Source organism: Cyanistes caeruleus, chromosome 5 (genome assembly GCF_971803275.1).
Source record: "Cyanistes caeruleus chromosome 5, bCyaCae1.hap1.1, whole genome shotgun sequence".
Lineage (NCBI taxonomy): Eukaryota > Metazoa > Chordata > Aves > Passeriformes > Paridae > Cyanistes > Cyanistes caeruleus.
Window position 1 is genome coordinate 11,048,845 of NC_141705.1, and position 25,655 is coordinate 11,074,499.

General features: G+C 38.1%; 1 protein-coding gene across 13 annotated transcripts in view; it reads left to right on the plus strand.

The window, feature by feature from the left end:
• The window catches only part of ABLIM2 (actin binding LIM protein family member 2), a 130,054-nt gene that overhangs the window by 76,178 nt on the left and 28,221 nt on the right, over positions 1-25,655 (plus strand). For 3 of the 13 annotated variants that reach the window (XM_086891144.1, XM_086891145.1, XM_023925548.2), the window contains exons 7-14: positions 3,079-3,166; positions 5,844-5,902; positions 8,785-8,862; positions 13,523-13,669; positions 15,535-15,567; positions 18,143-18,263; positions 19,900-19,998; positions 25,427-25,528. In XM_086891144.1, the coding sequence (XP_086747270.1) occupies positions 3,079-3,166; positions 5,844-5,902; positions 8,785-8,862; positions 13,523-13,669; positions 15,535-15,567; positions 18,143-18,263; positions 19,900-19,998; positions 25,427-25,528 (727 nt within the window). The remainder of the gene's footprint in view (positions 1-3,078; positions 3,167-5,843; positions 5,903-8,784; positions 8,863-13,522; positions 13,670-15,534; positions 15,568-18,142; positions 18,264-19,899; positions 19,999-25,426; positions 25,529-25,655) is intronic. The other 10 variants (XR_015287458.1, XR_015287459.1, XM_086891148.1 and 7 more) reach the window with 7 other exon arrangements.

Sequence of the window (25,655 nt, forward strand, 5' to 3'; positions counted from 1 at the left end):
TTCAGCTGAAAATTAGCCTTCAAATTGATCTTCACAATAATACTATCTTCACATCACAATAATACTATCTTCACATCTGGGTTCCTGGACACAAAGACCTGGTGCAGTCTTGAAGCAAATGCAGCATATTGAGGAGGTTTTTTAAAACTTATCACTTCAACCATAACAGATATCTCAGAGATGAATGTCACTATTCTGTGCTCTGTGTATCTTGGTATTTTATTAAACACTGAGACAACAATCTGTCAAACTAAGCTTTCAAACTGTGCAAAGAAGTAGTAACCATATGGTTAGGAATTTGTTTGTTGCCTTGAACTACCTCACATCAATATAAGCAAGAAGAGAAAAAATGATGAGGCTTTTATTACAACTAAACCAAAACAATACAATATTTGATCCCTAAGCTTATAAAATAGCTGGGTTCTGCTGGAACCAATTGTTCATCTATGAGAGCAAGCCCCTGAAATTGAAGGGACAGGAGAAAGGGGCACTATAAAAGTCTCCTTGGCATTTACCCAAGGGACTCTATGATTCAGGCTCAGGTCCTAGGTTTGAATATAATTTATGGTATCTGATCAGGGTAACTGCATATCAATATCAATAAATAGTATTAGTTAATTCCTGCATCAGCTGCCTAGCCTCAGGTTCAGCTAGCACCTCTGATTTAGAAATATGGTGTGGTCTTTTTTAAGTACTTCCAGGTGATGGAGTGTCTGCTATGTCTTGTCTTTTGTACTTTGATTAGAATAAGGACAAAAAAAATAAAAAAAAGGTGCAACAAAAGCCACTGTCAGCACTTGGACTTACGTGAAAATTTTTGAGTTTGTGCCATTTTAATTCAGAGATAATTAGACAAAATCCAGTGGAGTTCTCTTGGTGTGATCATTAGCAAAAGGATCACTCTACTTTTCTCCCCTAATTTTTCTGTTACAGTTGTGTCTGTGTCATAAAAGAGGTTTTTCTGTGCCATTCTATACCTAGTTAATATTACTCATGCCAGTAATGAATTATGAACTTATGAATTCACTAAGTGAATTAAAATTATATTATTTGGTTGTACTGTTAAATTCAGGGAAATAGACTTTGCTCTGTGGTGCATCCAGGTTGCCTGAGAATCTGTCTTGGCAATTTATTTTAGCAAAGAAGTAATTGGATTCCCTGAGTTACTGAGGCTGTGCATTCCATCAGCAATGCTTGTGCGCTTCCAAGGGAAATTATGTTCCTTTTCAATTTGATCTGCCAAACTTAAGTTTATCTGGTAATAATTAAATATTCTTCTGTGCTTAAACACCTGCACTAAGGCAAGCAATTTTAAACCTGAAGTTTAAGCTCAATACTGATATTTTGTGGTCTGGTACTTTAAAAGTGTCATCACAGATAGTAGTGACCATCTTCCATGTCTAAAAGTGCAAAAATCACTCTGAAATCTGTATAAATGATAACATGAAAAGAGTGAACTGGAGCAGATCTGTTTTCAAAATGGCAATTCTGATGTGATGTGTTGCTCTTTATTGCAAATCTGAGATTTGCAGGTTTTTAAGAGTGAATCAAGTTAACACTGATGGAGTAAAACCAGAGAGTCTTTAACCTAGTTTACTGCATTCCTATGATTGGTATTGTGAATGCCAAAATAGCCCCCATACACAGATTACATTCTTTAATATAAATGCCTATGAAAGCTTTGAAATTTAGTGAATAAGAAAGAGTTAGAAAAGTCACCTTTGTAGTAACAGAGCTAAATTTCTAGATTGATGGAATCAGTCAATCTAGATTTGCAGTGCAGTGCTGTGAGAGCCTATTTACATGTTGAAGGCAGTGGGGCAATAGTTGATAGTAGTTTCTTAAAGGCACCCACAATCCTAGTAGCACTTTCAGTGTTTTTCAGGTAAGCAGGTTATGAGACATTCTATATGGACCAAATTTGCATGTTTTTAACTTAAGGAGAATTTTTATTGAAGTCATCCTTAGCTTCATCTTGTTAAACTTAGTTACAGCTCTAAGCTGTAGAATTATTTGATCTCCTGGCTTGTTCCTAGTGGAAATGGCATTGACCTTAAACCATTTAAACCATGGGCAGTTCTGTCTAGCGTGGAAGAATGTAGGGTCAAAGAGGAGAAAGGAGATGGCAAGATTTGGCTTTCAGTTCTGTAGGGGTTTTGAAGAGTGAGGAGTGCTGGGAGCTTTTGCAAGAGCTGTCTTTGGGATGTTGAACTCTGTTTTGTGAGAGCCATCTGAAAGATGGGGTTGGAGTGCAGTTTGGAGGGACTGGCCCATGTTGTTCACTCAGCTGAGCACAACTCCCTGGGTGCTGTTTTTGTCACTGGCTCAAGCCAACGTTGCAGGTAATTGAGAAATTAAATATATGAAAATTGGTAAGTTACTAAGCAATCCTGAGCAAATTGAAGGCTCAGTCCTGTTCTCATTTCAGTCAATGAAAAAGGCGATAATAAATTATGTGGATTAATCTCTGAACAGATGGCAAAACTCTTGGCCTGTCCATATGAGGGTATCAGTGCACAGTACCCAGAACTGCCTGGTCTGGACTTTCATTCCTGTAGGCAGGCTTGTACACATTCCTCATGGAAACTCTTGAGATCACCTGCAAGACACTTCCAAAGCAGCTACAAACATTCCTTGCACAGTATGGTTCTTGCTGGGCACTAAGATGATGTATTCAGTTGATGCATGAGGAACATATGGTTGAGCTGCAAATTCATGCTCAAGCTTATGACCTCCCAAATTCCTCCTGCAGGTAAGTCCTAAGCTACCCTGCACTTGATTTACGGAAATGTGTTTGTTGCATAAATTTGTTTCTATCCCATAAACTCAGAGACTTAACTATTGCACATAAACTTTTTTTTTTCTTTTTTTTTTTTTTTTTTTTTTTTTTACTTTGTGTAGGCAAGACAATAATTACATTTTAAAGCATGAATTGTCTAGAATGAAAAATTAGCGTTGTGGTTGTAGGAGACTGTTGGACTATCATTAACTAATTAAATTATTCATATTCAAGAGGATGAAAGAAAAACTGCTAAATTGATCAATATATTTAATCATCTGTACCCTCTTTCTGAACAGGCAGGAGAGAAGCATTATCACCCAACCTGCGCACGATGTGTCAGGTGCAATCAGATGTTTGCAGAAGGAGAAGAAATGTATCTCCAAGGTAAATCAAACAGACAAAAAATGAAAGTTACACTTGGCTCTCTTGCCTACACTACAGCCTTACACAGGAGAAATTCAGTGTTACAGAAAGGTTTGTGTGATAAAGTATGCAATGGGAAAAAATGTCATTTAACATAAATACGAGCTGCAATCCTTTGTATGTAGCAACTTCTACCTCTACTAAACTGATCAAAACAAACTGCTTATACTGGTAGATACAGGGAAAAATACCAGAGAAAGTAAAGTAAATTTTGCATATGTCTTTGACTGGCAGTATCTTTTTAAAGTAAAACAGAAAAGAGAAACTCAGTAGGCTGTGGGAACTGCAGCACTGGTGTATTATCCTAAAATCACATGCCTGCCCAGATCTCTTTATGGCTTTGAATTGTCCATGATTTTCTAGAAGTGTACTTGGAAAATTTTCCTTAAGCTGGAAAAGTTAGACCTTATTTAAAACACAACAGTGGTCTCAGTAAGATCTAATTATGGTTTAGTACTTTATTTTAAATGACAATTTTATTGTCACTTTGGTTTGCAACAAGAACTAGCTCATTTAAGGACATAGTGATACTTGTCTGTGCTCATGAATTTTCCCTCAGGAGCCAGAAAATACTGCAGTTCTTCCAGTTGAAAAGGATCTTAGCAGTACTAAAATCCCATATGACATCAATGCTTTTAAAAAGTACATCAAACTACAAATTTGTTTCTAGATTTCAAACCTTCTGAAATTTGTTTGCAAGTCAATCTTCTTTTTAAGTTTCATTTGATGTAAGGGTGTGTTTTTTTCTGATTAAAATTTCAAATAATAGCAGGGTATGCTCAGGTTCTATTAATTTGGATCCATCTTACTTCATTTTCTGATTCATGGAATGTTTACACCAGCTACTGTCATACTTCTTTTGTCTTCACATGGAGAGCTGTTTCCATTAGAAACTGGTGTTAATGATGTGAAAGATCTATGATCAGTTATTTGGACTGCCAAACCTGTTAAATAATAAAAAACGTTGGAGCCCAGGGTTTTATAATGTGTTCATTATTCTCTTAATAAACCACTGTAAAGTTACCTTAGGTGTTGCTGTTCCTTAGCAGAAATCTTCAGTGATCATCCAACAGACAGCTTTTGGGTGAAAGGACTTTTTTTCTTCAGAGTGAAAACATTTCCCAGTGTAGCTTGGCTACAGACAGGAGTAGTTAAAAAAAACCAACAAAATAAACAAGTGATCTCAATACTTCTTAAATCCATTGGGATAATTTGGAGCAATTTATGGGACAAATGGGGCAAGCTCAGATCTGCTTGTAAGTGGAAGATAACTTAGCACTGAATTTAAAGGTGCTATAAAAATGTTTCTTAGTTCCTCAGTAACAAAAAAATCAGTAACTTAGTAAACATAGTTTATCTGGTCTGTACTTATTGGCATTCCTTTACTGCAGGAGTCTGAGTTCATCTGGGTTATTTTTGTGTAATAAATTCTAATGATCTCCATCTGTCTTCTGGGAAATATTTTCTGTTTCTATCTTGTTTCCAAAATCCACTAGTTAGAAAACTATCAAACTGCTGTGAAAACAAAGCATTTCCAATAAGTCTTCTTGATACTCTCCACCCAGTATAAACATTAAATATTCATTATGCAAAGGTTCTCAGATTCCAGTTTAGTCAGGCAGAAGTTGCAGTGCACTCACTTTGTTTAACTCTGGAGCTTTTATCTGTGGCGGGTCTGAGCTCAGACTGGCATAAACATAAAGGTTCCTTCTTACTATTAAAACTTGCAAATAGTTTTTTTTATTTTGTATCATTAGACACATTCTACTTCTACTGAACACTGTTTTGAACATCACGTTCGACTTTTTGAAACAATTTTTTCCTTTGTGACTAGTGCAAAGCTATTCAAGTTTCTGTCTCACACTCATTGTTTACTTATATCTCATCAAGATCCTCATTTCAGTACCTGTAAGCAATAGAGAGTTGGTTCATTTGGAATCTCCTGCTTCCTCCAGGATGGATATTCCCCTGAATTTATGCAGTTCCTTAGTAACTGACTTAGTAGAGACAAACATGGGAAGTGCAAGATGAGAACAGTGTATAAATAAATAGTGATGGACAGACGGGATTTTCAGCTGGGCTTACATAGCACAATGCTGTTCCATCCCACCACAGCATGCTACTGTGTGTGACCCAAGCCCAGCTATTACAAGAATATGTATTATAAGATTATAAATTATAAATTATAATTAAGGAAATTATAACTGTATGTAAAGAAAAAAATTACCATGGAACAGGTTGCCCAGAGATGTGGTTGGAATCTCCATCCTTGGAGAAAGGCGAAGCCCAGCTGGACACAGCCCTGCCTGCTGTACTGGGGCCTGTCCTGAGCAGGAGGTTGGGCTAGTGGAGCTCCAGAGATCCCATATCACACTTGTTAGGACTCAGATTTTGATGTTGATCTGCCATATGGAAGCACATGTCGCTTTCTGAAGTCTTTTAAGTGTCTGTGATCAGGCTTACTGGTGTTGAGAGGTTGTCATCTTGACCTCTGAAAGTATCCTGCTCTAGCAGGGGAAGTAGTCAGTAATCTATGTCTTAAAACACCTTATAGGAGGGTTTAATAAGGTTTTTATTTTGAACTTTTTAAGGTTCTTACAGGAACTGAATTAAGCAGAACTATAAATCTACTTTACAGGAACATCCATTTGGCATCCAGTTTGTAGACAGGCTGCAAAGGCTGAAGAAAAAAACAAGGTAAAAAACTGTATTTTTTACCCAATGTTATTCAATTGACATATTATTCTCTATCCTTTATTTGCAGCAGCAATCATGGATGGAAGGGTTTGGAAATTTTTTCACTATTGTAATGTTAAATTTTAAATTATGGGACTCCAGTTGGCTAATGAAATGTAATCATGTAATATAAATATTCTACTTTTAATCAGTGATTAAAGCTACAGAATAAGGAGAATGATGACCTAAGAGTTATATATATATATAAGCTGAATAAGGAAAAATGTGAAAATATGAATAAGAAAAAGAAAAAGTTAATTTTTAACTTCTGTCTGATTGTGATATTATCAGTTCATGACCTCTTTTCCTGTGGCTCTGAACTAAAAAGATCAGAAGACTTTCACTTTATTTGTTTATGCAAAAAAAGAAATCTCCTTGGAGTTTCTGTTTTATTATTTGTTTCTAAAGTGTTGGCAAGCCAGCCACAATTTAATTTAATCTCTGGCTTTAAGTACCTCCTTAAATTGGATGATTGTGCACCTCTGTGTGTGCAAGGGGGAATTCTGGCAACTTGAATAATTATGAGATAAATAAGCTGTCTGTAGGACATGAAGAATTAATCATCCTTCTGAAGTGGTGGAAATGAGTTAAAACTATCTCATTTAATGTAGAGGCCAAGTGTGGGTTTTTCACTTCTGATATTCTCTGATGCTCCAAGTGGTACCCTTGGTATCCTTGTTCAAAAAAGCTCTGCTTTGGTTCAAGGCTTGGAGGAAGGCACATGGGATAAGTCAGAGCAGCAGGCAGCATCCATAAAAAGATTTTTAAATCTGGTGTGTTAGAAAGTCCAACTTTGACTAAGTTACAGTTTGGGGAAAAAAAGTGTTTGGGCTTTACCCTGAAGGATCTTGGCTGTAGTTTTTGTACCCATGTGTTTGGAAAGTGATTGCTCTGGTGTTCTTTATGACAAACTCTGAATATCAATAGTTTTTCCGAGCCTAGCAGTTTTTCTTTATCCTTCAGTTTTTCCCATTTTCTGATCTTCATGTTCATTATTGAAAAAATAAAACCAGAAGGAATGATGCCATTTCAAAGAGAGTAATAGTGAACTTTTCAACATCACTTATAAAGTCTGGAATGGGATCTACTGCTTGAGAAATTTACTGTTTGACCTTGCAGTTTGTTGTTTTTGAGTTATCTTCCTATATATAGATATATGAACAGCATGTAATTAAAGTAGGTGACAAAGGCAAAAGGAGAAAGTGGCAGCATGCTTCAAAACTTTGGAGATGGAGTGGAGGGGAAAAAGAAGTTGTGAAAGAGAATGACAGCATAAAGAAAGATGATGGGAGAGTGAGATTTTAAGCAGAAGGGAGGAAGCTGGAAAAGACAGGAGAAATCAAAGCAGCAAGGGAAAGTAAGGTTTGTAAATTTCCATATAGGAAAAAGATGTAGGTGGAAGAGGAAGAAAAATGTGTAGTGCAGAAAATGAGCTAACAGAGTCAACAAAGGTGTGAGGTTTTATTGAAAAAGCTGGGAGAAGATGTGGAGCAGGCATGGATGGGGATGCTAAAAGGAGTAATGGATCATGAAGAGAATAAAGAACATGTGTGAGATGTGGAATGACTCATACCCAGTTCTTCAGCCACCCCTAGCCTCTAAGTCCTTCTTCTCCCTTCACCACCCAGTTTGTGCAGGTGGTGTTGGAGGTTTCCCTGACCCAGGTGCAGGACCTTGCACTTGGCCTTGTTGAATTTCATGAGGTTTGCATGGCTCCACTTCCCAAGCCCGTCAGGATGCCTCTGGATGGCATCCCTTCCCTCCAGTGTGCTGTCCTCACCACACGGCTGTGTGTCATCTGTAGGTTTGCCAAGGATGGGCTCAATCCCACTGTCTGGGTCATGGATAAAGATACCAAGCATTACTGCTCCCAGTACGGACCCTTGAGGAGCACCACTTGTTACTGGTTTCCACTTGGGCAGTTCACAGAGCTTACTGGAAATGTGCAGGGCAGATGCTGGGAGCTCCAGTAACCTTGGTGCCCTGACTGGGCTCTTCCAAGGGGTGTCAGGAAGAAAGGACTCGCCCCTTGTCTGCCCTTGGAAAGACCCAGAGCTTGAAAGGAGCCTCTGGAGCTCATCTTGTCCAGCCCTTCTGCACAAGCTTGGCTGCCTTGGGCCAGATGCCCATGACCATGCTCAGGACACAAAGGAAGCTCTGAAGCTTTATCTGGGAATCCTGGGCTTAACCCAAAACTGTCATTTGACTTTAACAGGTTTCAGAACATTGGAATAGCACAATTTTCTGAAGTTGTTTTTCCCTTTTGCATGGACTGTCCTGTAGGGACATCATGAAAGAGAAATACAGTTTGCACATGACATCAGTGTAGCAGTGACGTTTTCATGTCATTTACACAAGTTCTGGAAAACTGAAAAGCACTTTAATTATGCAGAAGAGGTGTTTAATTAGATTGTCTGCCTTAAATGATCATTCTCCAGGTCTTTTTCCATATTGTGTTGCTGTGAGTGAATGCCATGGCAGTGGGACATGTTTCAGACACAATGTAGAATGGTTTGATTGCACATGTATCCTCTTGTGACTTGACCTGTCTCTGATAGTCCCCAAAGGTTGTCCTGGTACCCCAGAAGTGCTCTGGGACATTTTGTTCTGAAGAGCAGGAATAAGAAAGCCATGTGTAAAACAATTCTTGCATTTTCAAAAGGTTAAATTGATTGTCTGCAAGTGGTCTTTTATTTTTAACTCCATGTTTTGAGCTCTTTATATCATTTTTGAGTGGTAAAGATGGAATTAAGTCAAATGTCTTCTATGCTTTTTTTGAAATAACAGTTATATTATCTTTGACTCTCCTGTATTTCCTATCTATTTCATTTCTCCTGCCATAGGAAATTAGGACTTCCTCTGAGAGTATTATTTCTGTACCTGCTTCAAGTACATCAGGTTCCCCAAGCCGTGTGATCTATGTGAGTATTTCCCAGTGAAATTTGTTCCGTGGGCTGGTGAAAACCTTGTGCTTCCTCCTACAATTTAGCACGTTCTATGGAAAGTTAGTGTCTCCAAACCTCCGCAGTTGGTGATTCCTCTAAAGTGGAATTATTTTCTCAAGTTTAAAATATTTGAATACTGCATTTGCTATAACAGAATTTTGGCATTTCCTCCTATTTTGGGGGGAGTATTTGTAGCATTTACACTACAGATAGAGCTGGCTTATGCCAAAGCATACAGAGCACCACAGTTCTTTCTGAAAAGAAAAGTTTAAGTAAAGAGTGCAACCCACAGGTAGATTACAAGCTTAGATTTGAACACAACTTTTTTAAATTGAGCTCCTGAGCCTGCATCTGATTGCTTATGAAAACACTCATGGGTACCATTGCAGGACTCTGCATTGCCAAATGCCAGTCCCTTGCTCAGAGGACATTTGATGTGTTTATGGCTCATGAACAGCTCTGGAAAGCTCACTGAGAGAATTTAAATTAACAAGTATAATAAAATCTTAGGGTGTTTTGTTGCTTTTTTTGTTGCTTTTTTTTTTCCAATACAAGGTTGAAGTTGCTGTAGTGTAGTGTTCATGGCCAAATTCTCAAGGCTACCAGCAACTGATGAAAAAATGCAGATGTGGTATGATCCATATAGATATCTCTTGCAGGGCTTCAGTATTCTCAGGACTTTTTTTTTTCCTGGCCAAGTATCCCTCAGGTTTGCAGGTCACCCTCATTAGTTAGAACCATCGAGTGAGAAAATTGCTGGAGATGCAGTTGACTTCCAGAGGTTCATATTCATTATTTGTATATTAATACAAATATTAAGGGCTTTTATCTCCTGCACTGAGACAAGCAAAAGAGTGCTTTGGGTCCAAACTTGTCTTTTTTCCTCAAATAAAAGTTACTTTGAGTATAATATGCGCTTTATCTGAGTGAGACTGAACTTGTGGTGGAACAAGTGCCTCTTCTCTAAATGCTCACCAGTGGCTGTGAGTGCTGGTGAATATCAGTGGAATATTACCAGCCAGAAAACGTCATTGTGAAGACAGTTCATTGTGCTGGGAGTCTATTATCATGTAAGCACTTTCTTTGGGCAGGTGAGCTCTTTTTTTTCAGGCATGCACCATCTCATTGTGTTTTTAAGCATAAGAATTCTCCTAAAATTTATATGTTTTTAGAGACATTTATCTAACTGCAGGACGGTACTGTTTTTATTGATGTTTTTGGTAACAACTTCAAATATGCTTCAATGGCTGTTAAAAGTCAAGGACAAACCTCCATTCTCCTTTTCTGTTTTTGTTTGTTTTTAAAGGCTATCATTAAATCAGCACACAACTCTGATATTTGTTTCTGTGATATACAGCTGGGACTGGGAAAGAATAAAGTTGTCTAGCAAATATGAGTTAGATAAAAAGATTCCCCAGAGGAGTGCAAGTTTGTGTTCTGTCTATCCCGTCTCTCACTGCTTAATTGTCAAAACTTGATTTTGATTGATTGATTAAATCCTATTTTAGCTTTCATGAGCAGGAAAGTAAAAAGAATTAAAAACATGTTACTGACTTCTTTATTATCAGAATGGTCCCTTGGCTATATGTTTTTACATGTGTTTTCTGTTACAGGAATGTTACGACATACAGGCATGCTCAAGATTTGTCTTGTGTGCGTTTGTGGCTGGTTTTTGCCAAACCTAAGTTCTCACTGCCACTGAAAGGAAGGTCCCACCCACACGTGGCCCTGTCCCTCTCTGGCCATGTCTTGCCATCTCCTCTTTGCTGCTGATACTAGTGTGTACACAGAGATATGCAGTCAAATTTGAGGCCAGATTGAGCTAAACAATAACCCAGGAAAAAAAACCTCCAGACAACCAAAGAGGCAAAAAAAAAAAAAAAAATATAGCCTAGAGATGACTTCTAATGCTAATGTAGAAGGCAGAGCAGGCTGGGATGGTGCACACAGGGCAGCAGCTTTCAGCACCAGCATAGGTTCAGATCATGAAAACCCACAGTAAAACTGTACCTTACCAGCTGCTGAGCTCTGTGAAGTAAGTATTTCGTGGACAAAAGGGTTTAGGGAAAAATGTTCAATCTTGGGAACTGTGAGTTCATGGTGCTGACAGTTCCAAAGCCATCGAGTCAGAGCAAGGCTGAACGTCATCGTGGGCACTGCCCCATGGCAGGGCAGGTGTGTTTCTGGGCTGTGGTGGCCTGGCCACAGAGGGAAAGGTGAGGAAAGTTGGGTTTTTTTACATAAACATGAATGTGCATCATACAGATGGTTTATTAAAGCTATACCACTTCTTCATCTACTGATAACAGACTTAGATGTCTTCTTGCACTGAGAGAGGGCACAGGCCAGTGCCTTTTCAAGGTAATGGGCATCTTTTTGTGACCTGTAGTGATGATTTCATTATATCCAGACTGAAATTTGCCCTAGTGCTGGCAAAACCTCAGAGTCCCTAATTAAAAATTTGTTGATTTGTAAATATGCCATTAAATAAGGTTTAAATAAAAGTCCGGCTTTATACTTTCCTTAATTTTATTAAGACAGAATTCGATGCTCCAATCTAATATATCCAGCTGGAAGGCTTACATTTAGTTTACATAGCTGTGTTATATGTGCTCTCATACAAGGAATAGAAATCACACTATATTTTTATGCAGACCATATTCACAATTATACGATTGTAAAATTACATGTTCCAAATGAAATAGATACTCTATACTTAGAGCATGGTTTTACCATCCAACATACCAAATTACTGGAGAAATGGCTTGAAGCCTCCCAGCTGTAATTTGAGCTTTCCTGAGCAGATTTGGACTCCATTCACATAATTGAATGTAGGTGAAACAAATAAAACAAAAACACAGTATAGACTCAATGTGTGGAGAATTGAGTTTTCTGAAAGCAACTGTATCCCTAAGGTGTTTCTTCATCCAAATTTTCCCACATTGTTATATTTAAATTGAAAGAAATTGCATAACAAGACAAGTTTTACTCCTCTGACAGATCTGAAATCTAACAGGAAGTTGCACATCTAGAAAAAGAGCCAAAATGACTGTAATTCACATTTAAATATTCCCAATTCTGAACTACTTTGGATTCACTAGAATAATGGCCAAAAGCCTGGATACCTTAACTGAAATCACAGCCTCTTTGGCTTTCTTTGTAGGTATAAAGCTGCCCAAAGTATTTCTGGGACAGATGAGGCAGACAGATTCTTTACCTTTGCATTAACTGTCTCTGCATCAGAGCTCTCCAGTGGCTTCTCAGTAGGGAGGGACTTATTTTCATTAAGGGACTATTTCATTGCTCTGTCGCTTCTTAAAGGATCTGCAAAGAAAGTAAGACCTGTAGGTTGCTGAAGAATCACACACTTGGTTAAAACACTTTTTTCATTAGTTTTGAGGATGGGAATATGTGATGGTTATGGCAGCTTGGTTCTGCTTTCTTGTTTGAGTCATTTTCCTTCTTCTTGTGTACTTTATGTTTGCACAAATTCATGCATTGTTTTAGAAAAAGGGATAATGAAAGTTGTCAGACTGAAATCTCCTGGATTATTAAAGTGATAGAAAACTCTGCTGGAAAATCTAATGAACTTTTCTTAGCTCATACTAAAAAACAGAGAATTACTGCACACATAAATCCTGGATAGTTTTGTACTTTTGCATGTGGAAAACATTATTACAGTTTTATAGCTGATCATACTGAGATTTTCAGAGCACAGCAAGATTCACTCATCATTTTGTTGCCAACAAAGACTTTATCGTTCTGTGAAACTTGAAGTGGGAATGAGACAATTATGCTGCCCATTTCTCCACTCTCAATGTGGCCAACTTGTCATCATATCTACAACACAGTATGTGCTGGATACTGTTTTGGTGCAATTATCCTAAGGATATTCTGTGCAAATGTGGCAGCTTGATTGAAGTTATGCTTTTGGAATATGTGTAGTAGGAGGAGAACAGGGACCAGCACAGTTCTTTCCCTCTGTTGGTTGCATGAGTCTTATAAGGAGATTTGAACTTTACTTGAGTAAAGTGGCTTCTGTGATCTTCCACCATGGTGCAGATCCATCATCTGCTGGTTTGTGACCCCTAATTAAAGGCTGTTTAGACACAGTCAGGAAAGGAGGTGAAGCTGTGGGACACAACTGAGTGGAAAAGATCAAAGAGCTGATTAATGGTTTTCGGCATCTGGAGAGTATGTGCTGGAAATACATGTTTGATTATTCACTCCTGCTTACAGCAGGGGAATTCTGCACACCAAAACCACTTCAAAATTCTGTGTGTTTTGCCTGAAAAAGACTGCAGTATCTGTCCCCTATATCTGTTTGTGCATCCAGGAGCAAGTGGGATATAACCAGGGAATTGGAATGATGTCATGCTACTCCGGTTAGCCAGATGCCAGTGACAAGGCAGAAAGCAACAGTATACAAAAGAAAACAGCAGTAATATTATAGTAGTAAATGCAAGAATGTAGTAAATACATTGTGTAGTAAATACAAGAGATATAACTGTTCACAAACAGAAAAAGTGGTTTATTATGATTATGACTTTCCTACCTGCATTTATCTTTCCTTGTCTGATTGCAATCTGCTCATATTCTTTCTTATTCTCACTGCTTTCTTTCCTCCTTTTCTTAGGCAAAGCTTGGAGATGAAATTCTTGACTACAGGGACTTGGCTGCTCTTCCTAAAAATAAAGCCATCTATAACATTGACCGCCCAGATATGATCTCCTATTCTCCATATATCAGTTACTCTTCAGATGACAGGCATAGTTACGGGGAGGTACTGAAACATGGGTATTTTTTTTTTTACTATGAGTTTCAGGTTTTATGAACATCATTGAACATGTTGCCAAAAACTGTTAACGTGTGCATAACTTTTATTTAAAAAATGTGACTTTTATAGCTCTCATTAATTGAGTCATGTCATCCATTCATTCACAATGCCTTCCAAAAAAAAAAAAAAAAGAACAACCAAACCCAAGATGTTCATTTCTGTTCATTTCATTTTTTAGTTTGTAGAACTTCAAAAATTGCTTTTGGTGATCATTTTTTAGAGATGACATGTAATTAAAATGTTTTTCCATGGGAGTAGTTCTGCATGTGGTAGGAAACAGGAACCATTGCTAATTATAATGAAAAAATGAGAAGCAAAGCCAAATGTTTTTCATGTTTGGTTTTTTTTTTTTTAATCAAAGAGTACCATGTTATTTTGGTAACACAACAATGGTATCACTTTCCTGTGTACAAATTTCTTTCAACTGTCCCTTACTTAACTTCATCCTCATGTCATGCATGCACTTCAGCCTTTTCATATGCAGAGCTAATATGATACGGTTTGTGCTAATAAAATCTAATTTAACATAATACTAACATGCTAATAACTAATGCTAATTCCAGGCTTTGTGAAACATACTGGTATATAACTCCTGTCATGCAAGTTAGCTTTTCTTCTCTGAACATACCTACATTCTGTTTAACTTTCTGATTGCTTTTATAATTCTATATACATTTTTACAAATTAAATTTTTACAATATGCTAGATACGAGCAAGATACATACAGTCTAGCACAGAAGTCTGCTTTTTTCTCTCCAGGTGGAAGTGAATGGGCAGAAATAAATGCTATAATTAATAGTCATGATATTTATAATAGTCCTAGTCATGCTATCACTTGAACCTTTTAACACTCAATCAGTTAAGGTCTCAGTACCACTGTCAGGTGAAGTGCAGTGCAGGTTTTGCAGACTTTCTCCCAAGCCCTCTCTGCACAGTGCTGAACCACTGTAGTTCCATTATAAGGTATTCAAAAATAATTAGATTGTATTTGGTAATGGGTTTAAATGGTATTCAGGTTTCTGATTTCACAAAGTCAAAAGCTGCTGCCTCACCCTGAACCTGTGGAGCATAATCACTTCCTTTCTGTGTCAAAATTTGTTGGTGCTGATGATGGTTGTGGCCTTCCTCAAGTGCCTGGTGACATCTGACAGGCTTGGCAGAAGTGCAAAGACCAAACATGGACTGTGTTTGTGACATTTTCCAATGCTCCAAGTATTTCTTATCCTTGATATTACCAGGGGTTAAAAAGAAAAATCCTGTCTCCCAAATTTCAGCATCTTGGCTTGTTACCTGCAGCTGCAATACTTTCAGTCAATTTGCTAAACTAAACAAACATAGTGTTTGATTTAGAAAGGAAAATGAGCAGCAAATTGTCAAATTACCTGACGTTTAATTGAAAATAATTAGTACAGACATTTTTCTTTCCCTTAAAATGGTCAGTTCTAGTCCTGATTTTGGAGGTCCTTCAATGCAGATTTAATTAGGGCTTGTATGTAGTTTCAGACTACTACTGCTTTATCTGGGAGTTACCTATTTCCCTTCTCTGTGGCCCAGAACTGGCCTTACCAGACCCAGGATTTTGTAGTAGAGAAATCACTCAAAGACTAATATGAAATTATTTGTATATTAGTACATAAGTACTTAATTATAAAAAGATAATAAGAAAAGTTGCCCTAACTTAATTGACAGGTGTTTTTCCTAGCTGTATCATGTGTTATACATGGATAGTGATATTTTAAGAGTAATTCTTCTCACAAATAACATCATGCATGAATTTGTATCACTAATTTGTTGTGTGTTGCTGTTTGCAGTCACCTCAGTTGCTCTCTCCAACACCTACTGAGGTAATCCCCAATGCCTTTGTTCTCCTATTCTGACACATTTTGTGATGCATAAACCTGGTCATATTGATAACCAGCAATGTCTGAAATGTGGGGTTCACCCCTTGCCTCTGCAGTGCATGGGGTTTATAATTTATGATTTTCAGAGTGTTACTTGTGTTCAATATGTGCTCTGCTTCTGGATTACCATCTGTTTGCATCTGTCTCCACTATCACCCATGTTTTTGCTTTCCAAAATAAAGGTTGTATGGTGGTCACTTCTTCAACCTCTACTAAATAAATTATATTGGGAAATATGATTTATGTTCACATTTAAGGCTGCCAGTGTGAGCTGATTTGAATTAATGCTCAGCATAGATTTCTCTTCTTTCTCATTTTTTATTCCACAAATAGTTAAACTACTTATACTATTTGTGTACACCTACTTCTAAATCATTTGCACATACCTGAACTTCTAGCTCTGTGTATTTTGATGTGCATTAATTAAGCTAATCATTGTTTCAAGAAAAATCAATTTGGAAGCAGTGAAAGCATTTCATGTATTTTCCCAGATAGTAACTCAATTACATATAATGGGTCTGGCTAATTTCTCCATTATCCCAATTCTATGTACTGCAAAACTTTGGTAATCATGGAGAATTAAGGACTGTAAATCACTTTAAGAACTGGTTAACAGAGGAGCTAACCAGTAGAAATGTAATTTATTCGATAATTTAAAAATAAAAGCATGTTTTATGTAGTATTGGGCTACACGAACTGGGTTGACTGTTCCTTGCAGAGACACAAGGTACACAAAGGTAAGGTCCAAACCAAAATGAAAACTTGGTGTTTTGGAAGATTATAATAATGTCCTTTAAATTCAGTTACCAAACTGCCAATATTAATTTCCAAAAGTGATGCTGGTGTGGAGGTTGGGAGTGCCATGATTTGTGTGTACTCCCATGTTCTCCAGCTTCTCTGTGCTTGCTGTCTCTTTTTAAGGAGTCTGTGGTCAGGTGTTCGGGTGTCATCATCTGCAAACTTGTCACCAGTTTTGTTGCAGGGTTTTTTGTTGGAGGAGAGTTCCACTGTGTCATACAATTGGACACATCAGAGACCATTAGCTGACACTCATATGATATTTAATATCATCACAAGAGTTTGTAGAGCCATTGCAGTGCTGCTTGTAATTCTCTTCACAAAGGTTAGAGTGGCTTTTACACAATGTAGGTACATTGGGAAGGAAACACCTCGAGCTGGACATAGAGGAGTAGGTGGCAGAATGCCTGCAGAATACTGCACTCTTGGGAAGGCATCAGTTCTTCTTTGCTTTTTGTTAACTATTTCTGAACTTGATAATAAAGCAATAATGCTGCTGGCCACCATACTAAACTGATTTTCCACTTTTGAAACCGGCAGCTGGTACGTCTGGGGTGATGTTGAAGGGATGGAGCATATCTTGTCAGAATACTGTACATCTCTGTAGAATCAAGGATAGTCACAAAGAAGCCAAATTCTTTTAAAGATGCATGTATGGACATAATCAAGTTATTCTGATAGGAATTTTGGAGATAATGGTAAGGCTAAGTAGGATGTGTGGTTCATTTCAATGATGAATGATCCATTGGGAATCACACAGATGCCTAAAGGCATCCCCATATTCATGATAAGTGACTAACACCTGATGCAGTATAGCATATCTTCATGCTTTTCTACTGGACTAGAAGAGGGGAAGCATTTTTTTGAGTATGATTTTCCATAAAAGAACATCTGCAGGTTACATTGATTTGTTCTGATATGAAGTTAACTCAAGGCAATTCTCACGTGCCTTAAAAAAGGGCAAATTTGAATTTGTTTTTATAGCTAGTTTACATGGAATCACTTCCCCCTCTGTTTCACTCAGTAGTGCTTTTACTATTAAGAAGACCCTACTTGTAGATTGCAGTTGCAGTTTGACTAGCTGTTGAAAATCAGAGGCTTGGAGTGTGTGTACATGGTTTTAACTGGTTTAAAGGGTTTAATGGGAATTGGATTGTGTGGCTGGCTCTGCACAGTGGTGCAGTGTTAATGCTAATGCTACACAAGTGTTAATGTTGGGTTTCTTAGAGTAATGACCATGTTACAGTGTGGCAAACTGGGCAATGTATACACAGTCATTTTCATGATGTAGTGAAACCGGCAAATGCTGATTTTTGTGTTGTCTGTAACCGTTATGCATCCGTTCATATGAGTACAAAGTGACCATAATATTATCATGCTGACCTGAGCTTGTCTTCCACCCACTTCTATTTGTTCAGGAAATTGCACTGTCCTGAAGCAACACTTCTACAGTTCTTTTCAAATTAAATTGTAATTTTTAATTTATGTCTGAACTGACTTTCTTGGCAACATGGCTGTTCTCTGGCACTTGGCAGAGCTCTTTCAGTCACACACAGGTGGATGTGCTGAAAGCCACCTCATTTTGTTAGGATTGCACAGAATCTTAGGACAGCATCGACTCCCATCTACACATCACAGAAACACGTGAGATGGCATATTCTGCCTGTTGGAGAAGTTACTTCTCTTCCCTAATAACATGTATTTCCTCTCTTCCTCTAAGGGTGACCAAGATGACAGATCTTTCAAGCAGTACAGGACATCAAGTCCTAGCTCTGCTGGCTCCCTGGGCTATGGTCGGTACACCCCCACCTCCCATTCTCCTCAGCATTACAGCAGACCAGGTAATCCAAAAGCAGCCTTACTTATTCTCCAGATTTTTCCATTACTTTGTGCTGTGTTGTAAGAAGAATTGACTCCAGAAGACAAGGGTTTAAGGTGGAATAGCAGTTCATTGCAGTGATTTATTTACTGTGAAAAGAAAAGAAAAGAAAACTAGGCATTTAATAAAAATTTATTTTATGTGGATACAAGATAGGGGGGTTTAAAGGGTTTGAATCCTGGTCTCATCCTGCCTGAAGGTACACACTCAATCCACAGCTCTCCCAAGGTGTGCACAGTAGCACTGAATGCACACAAAGCCAAGAGGGTGATGGAGTGACTTTGTGTTACATTCTTGTACCACAGGGTCCACAGTGCAAAAGCTGGAGGAATGACTAGTCCTGATGGCTGGATTTTGAAGGCCAGGTTCCTTTAGTTGAGAAGTTTACAGAGTGTTTCTTGCAACTTTGGACTGTAGCAGTAGCTGTGTTGGTGTTCTCGTCAGATAGACAGGAGGATCATCTCCTTTTGATGCTTGCATGGGAATGCTTTACTAAACCCCATTCATATTTGGGCTCTGTACAGGGTTTTATCCTTTGAAATAATCAGTGAAATTTTTCAAAATTAATTGTATTTTTTCTCTACTCCATAATTCAGGTAAAGAACACAGAGCATTTATATTACTTTTTTGTTGTCTTTTTATTTCATTGGAGATACATTGTAATTCTAAACTGCTTTGGAAATTTGCTAGTTCTTAACCTTTCCAAGGGAAATGAAGATTTTAGAGGTAACACAGACAGTTTTTACAGGAATTGAATATTTGTACAACACAAAGTCTTTCACAAAGTGGAAATGAGGTGGAGTATAAAAAAATCTATTAGTGACATTAATCTCTGCTGAAGGTCTGGTAGCTGTCACACCTAATCTTAGTAGCACAATGTTAAAGCAAGGAGGAAAGACAAGGAATGCCAAATAAATTCTAATGCTTTAAAATTTAGAAAATAATCTTCATAATCACCATTTTTAATAATTGCCACTAGTCCTCCAAACCATGTTATCAGGAAATTACCGCAGCGAAGCAGAGATGACTTGAGAATATTTTTCAAGGTACTTAATGGCATGTCTAACTTTCAGAGCTCAAATAACTTCAGGATGTTTTGTCAAATATTTAAATTAGCCGTGCACTGGAGTGCCCTGGTGCATTGTGAACCAAATCCTACCAGGGTGCAGCACCGACAGTGAGAACTGGACCCACTCGTGGCACAGTTCTCTGCAGCGACAAGGCTCTTCCCATTTCATTTCATTAGGTCCATTATAAGCATTTCTCATTCCCTCTTGCAGCCTTTTAATATGCAGGTTTTCCCCTGAGTGCAGCCATGCTTTTTGTGGTGCCTTTTCTGGAATATTTTCTGATGCATTTACAGCATTTTGTGCCTTCTGTCTGCGGACAGCCCCTGTCCCTTGGCTGACCCCATAGCGTGGCCACTGGCATGTTTTTAGCAATAACCAGAGAAAGATGAAGACTTAAATGTAAACTGTATGTTTTCTAAGCATCAGGAGGAAAATGTTCCTGAAAAAAAAAAAGGATGGCATTGTAATTTGTGGCTTTCAGTAAGTGAACTAAATAGTTTATTTTCACTTACTCTCTGTTGCCCCCAGCTGGTACTCACAGTCTTGGTACCAGTAGCTGCATCTCCCTGCCCCAACACCCAAGCCTTACATCTACATTCAGACATCATTACATCCCTTTCTTCAAAGGTAAGGTCCAGGAATGCAAAACCGTGCTGTGATAATGTAGATTTATTCAGCTGTGTTTCACTTTTATGTCTGTGCAAGCATGGCTTCCACTTGGATAAAATTTGTCTTAATTTTGTGCTTCCTTGATGTACTGTGTAAGTTTTACAAACTGAGTGGGTATGGGGTGTTTTATTTTTGCTTTTTCAGTGAGTGTTCAGTGTCTTTCAAAGGGATAAAGGGAAGAAATTAGCTTTTATAATGAAACTAAGGAAGAGAAATATTTAAAATCTGTTAGTTCTATAATACCTTTGCCCTTTTTGGTGATGCTAAATAGTATAGTAAGCTTACACATTTGATACAACATAGGATGGTTAGTTATCTAACCTTCCAACATACATTTAGATACTATTTGTATTATTTGTAGCATTGCCAAAAATTATGACAGCTGGTTGCATCAGTGCAGCTGCACTGGCTATCTGTGCCATATCTTATAAAACAATGACTGAATATGTTCTTCTTGCCATTAAATTTTTTTGCAGTGGATATTAACTTCTAGCAACCTCCATGTTGTGGATGAGAGTGCTGAGGAATGGCAGGAACTTTTGAGACAAAGGCTTTTTTTTAGTCAGTTTAAATGTCTGAGAGAGAAGGCATTCACCTACCAGAGTTGTGTTCCCCTGAGTCTGTCTTTAGTGACAGTGTGAACTGTGAGGCCACATGAATGGCAAACGCTTTCAATGCCTGCTCCTTGACTCTCATATACTCCCTGATGTGAAGTAAAACTCTTGTTCTTGAGGTTGTAACCAGCAAAGAAAAGGGAATGACCCTCTGCAGGAGCCAGACTTGCACATTCAAATGAATAGCAGGTACTCATTGCCTTTGGAATAATAGCTAATGCTAATCTCCTTTGGGCCCTGATGCTGCTCAAATTCAGCTGAATTTTACTAGGATAAACAGGAACAGAATCAAGCTTGAGACAGCCAAATATGGTCCTTGGGAGAAAATTTTGGAAGAAAGAGCTGATGAGATTAAACTATTTGTTGTTTTTTTAGAGGCTACCTGCAAAGCTCTTTTCCACAACCAGAAGCAGTAGGCCTGCCACACATTTCTTGAAAGGCTGGCACAATCCCTGGTATTCTCTGAGGCACTGCTTAAACTGGTTTTTATCTGTCCTCTCATTTTGGATGGTATTATCCAACCTGATGGACTGAGTAAGAGAAACTTCTTTGGTGTGCTGCAGCACATGATTTCAGTGTATGGAAAGCTCTTTCTCAAAGTCCCTTTGGCAGTTTCTTGGCAGCACTCCTGTGCAAATGGGTTTCTGCTCAGTGCTACCTGCTGTTTCTCACAGCAGCAGCAATTATTAAGTGCTGCTGTTTGGATGAAGGAATTGTCAAGTGGTAGCTCCTTGTGCTCAAATAATTATTAGTGTGATCAAAATTACAATATCTTGCAATTCTGCAGCACTTTTTTATCAAGGAGCTAAAATATTTTGCAGACAGTGCCTTACAGTGCCTCACGGTGTTCCTGTGAGGCAGGTGAACCTTTTCATAATTTTCTTAACTCGGTAATCCTGAGCCCTGCAAGGGCTGAATAGATTATTCACTGGTTTACACTGAGATAATATCTGTCCAAAATGAGTCAGAAGGTTTGCTTCATCCTCTTCAAGGTCTCTGAATTCAGAGCTCCAGAATGTGTTTTTTTCCTTATCTTAAGGATCCTTTAGATGGTGTGGATGTGCTCCACACAGTGAAAAACTAATTTTTTTCCCTTCAAAGTGGTTAGTGTGGGAAGAGTGAGATTGTAGCAGTAGTTGGTTTGTATCCAGACCAACCCTAATGTTGCCACTTCACTTTTAAGAAAGTGAAATTCTGCTTATTAAAAAAAAAATTATAAGATCCAAAAATAATGCACTGCTTTACTATACTAGAATTTTTAAAACCAGCACTCCACATATGTCATAAAAGAGATTTCATTACACTTCCAGTAGACAGATACATTACTACCCTTGGGAAATTAAGACAAGCAAAATCTTCCTTTTGATTTCACTGAGGTTGCCTCATATTCTTCCTGAGAATGACAGGGTTCATCATTTTTTCCAGTGACAAATATGATTACTAAGCTCCTGTTCTTCTGCAGTCTAGCTCCCATGAAGTGTAATGGGATGAGCTGTTATTTTTCATGAAGGCAAATGATTTGGTTGTGCTCTTCTAAGGATTTTGGTCTTCAAAATAAGTCCTATGACAACTTCACTTCAAGAAAGCTTCACAGTTCATGCCCTTGCAAGTCATAGGTGTGAGATTCCAAGCACCCATGCTTGTTGTAGCAGTTCCTCTTGAGGTGATGTAGTCTTTGAGTGTGCTGAACCCTGCTGAAAAAATGTTTGCTTAAAACAGATAGAAATTATCTATTATAATAACAGAAATTAAATCAGGTAGAAATTATCTCACCTTCCTAGTGCAGGAGCATAGCTTCCAAAGCCCTTTTTCTTGGCTTTGAAAATGGAATAGAATTAGTCATCAGACTTTAAAAAACTTTTTCTAATTTAATACACCATGGGCAGAGATATTAAAAGGATCCAGTTTTGTGAGTAGGCTTGGACAGCTCCCTCGTTAAACCGGTGGCATCTGTTTTTTGTTCAGTCCTGAACTTAGACAGCTCTTACTGCAAATTATTATAAAATTTCCCATCCTCACAAATAAGATAGAAGCTGACTAAGTAGGAGATACAAGCAATATTACACTTTTCCTGACAGTCTCTTTAAGATGGAGCATGGTCTGAGCCCTGGTCAGCTGGCTCTATACACACAGGGTTAAAAGTACAGCCTGCCCTGTCAGCAACCAGAAGACACAAGGAAGTTTTTGTGGTTTACACTCAAATTCAAAGCCTTTCCAGATTCTTTCCAAGTTAAACAGCATCCAGAGAACAGTTCAGGATTATGGTTTTTTGCTCTCCACTGATCAGTGGACAAGATCACAGCCTGTGGCTACTTATGGCAGAAGGCAAACCCAAAAGTTTGAAAAATTGCTCTCTCTGGTAATTGCCTTTTCTCTTAGAATTTATTTGAAGTTCTTCTTCAGTCTATACTAGGCAAACCTTGAAACAGATAGTTTATTGGCAAAGTCTCATTTTAGAGATTTAAATTATAGCCTAGCTTAAGCAGCTGTCTGTAGTTCCTACTCATTAACTTTCTACATGGGTCCTCAGTTTGCTTTATTTTTAAACACTTATTTTTGTATGCAAAATGTGAAATACAACTACTCAGATGTTTTCTGAATCAGTGGCAGAATTAAAGCTGAAATGTGCATCAGTTTGTATGAGTGGGTCCAAGAAGAACCTTTTCCATCATTTCATCCTTAATTCTTCCATTTTGAGCAAGTTAGAGGTGATGGCTTTGCAAACTGCTCCACACAGATGATCCTTGCACTGAGGAAATTTTAGATTCCCTATCCCCTGGTACTTGCACTTATATCTAGTGTTCCTACAAGTTTATTCCTCCTAATTAATGCTTCCTCCTGATTCCTTGCTGACATTCTACTCTATCACTGAAGAATGACTTTCTGTGTGTGTACAATACCAGCACCTTAGGTCACTGCTCAATGATTATTCATGCAGGTCATATAGGAACAGACATTTTAATAATATGCTAATTTTTAAATAAATGAGGAATTAATACACTGTGGAAATTGCTTGAGAACTTTCATTTTCTGTTTAAATTAGAAAACTCCAATAACAGGATCTTATTTCAGTGAAGGACATTACAAAATTTTTAAGAATTTTGGAGGTGGAAGGGACCTTTCTTTCATAAGTATCTACCAGTGACATGGAGGCTTCTCCTGTTTAATAGGGATGGGCAGGAATCTGGGCAGCAAGGAGCAAAGAAAAAGGGAATTATAAGTGCAGAGTGAAAACCTGTCCCCACTTTTTTCCTTCCAAGAGCAAAGTGGGAATCAAGAAACTGAATAACTGGTTTCTTGTCTGAGGACTGCTTGCCTGCAAAGTCATGGTGATGCACCACATTCTTAGTAATTCCATAATTTTTTCTTAAGATTTTGGAAGGGCCATAGGCTATCAGCACCTGTAGTTGGGATTTCAGTCAGTGTCCCAGATTACACTTTTTCAACAAGAAATCACCGTTAATGAGTAGTTGCAGCTTAATAGCTTTTGAGTTTTCATTTTTTGTCTACTGTGAACACTACATACACAAAATTTAGGATGGATTAGTTAGTGTATTGTCATGAGATAACACAGCACACTCCTCCTCTGACCTTGTCTGTCCTGTCTCTGCTCCTGCTGAGCTCAGTGGCCCTGTCCCCTTGACCTCAGTGGTGCATGGCAAGGCTGGCTTTGGTGACAGTGGGATGGCCATGCACCCACTGCTTGTCAGCAGAGACCATGGGCATGGCCTCAACAGCTCTGGTGACCCCACAGCTCTGTGCTTATGAAAAACCCCCTTCATGAAGGCAGAACTCAGTTGCACATCTAATGCCCTGGGCTGCTGCACTTTTTTACCCCAGAGAAACTTGCTACAACGTCATCGTTACTAGCCATTAAATTTGTGCTTCATCCACACTGAAACAGTAACAGCAAATTAACAACCATTTGATGCAAGAATAAATGTCATGTTTGCTTCCAGTTGCTTAACAGTGCTGTAAACTAAAAGGATTTTACAAGTCCCAAAAAAGTAGAGCTTTACTTTTTTGTTTGCCAAGCAGCACTATAATGCCATAGAGTGTGCTTCAGGGAGATAAGCCGAGAGGAGATGGATGGCACCTGATAAGCATTTGACAAAAAAAGTGGAAAAATGAATATGGAAAAATCCTATGTATATCTTGAAATTTGGTGAAGTGACTATGGCATTATAGCTTCATGACTTGATAATCCAACCTCGTTTGCATAAAAATGCTGTGGCATGTTACCTGTGGGAAAAGTTTGCAGTTGAAAGCCGAATTTCAACGTCTCTTTTTGTCACTGATATACGCAGGATTTTTTGACTTGACCATAATGTTTATATTTTGGTCTAGTCCTGCTTTGAGATAATTTAAACACTACTGAATTATGTATTTCTAGTTTCAGGGGCAGGCTACGAGCCATAGCATTAAACTTTTAAAACACTTGATCAATAGGTTATTCAGTTAAGGCTATGGAAAACACACTGCAAGATTCTGGATGTTCTTATCCTTTGATTTTCTTTTTTAAAGTGTCATTAAAAGAGAATTTTTCACTTCAAAGTAGGACATCTTAATCTGATATCTATCAGATAGTATTTTTTGATGAGGTGTTTGGAGTCTGAGCCAATATACTATGCTGAAAAACAATGGGTTTTACAAAAACATATATTTAAAACTGTTGGATTAACAAGTCATTCTAAACAAGCTTTTATGCTTGAAATACTCTACTTTGCTTTCCATTTTTCTTTTATCTGCTTTCTTTGCTCTTCCCCTTGGAGGCAGTGAAAGTGGTCGGAGCACTCCAAGTTTATCCATGTACTCTGACAGCAAATCTTCACCTTCTGTCTATCAGCAGGCTCCTAGGCATTTCCATATTCCAGGTAGGCATTAACTGCTTAGCTTTTGATCTTCAATTTCTGGCACCTGTTCATTCTCTCCTGAATGTATTATTTTATTTTTTTTGGCATTGATTTGTGAATTTCAAAGTGCAGAAGGAGAAAATGTCTA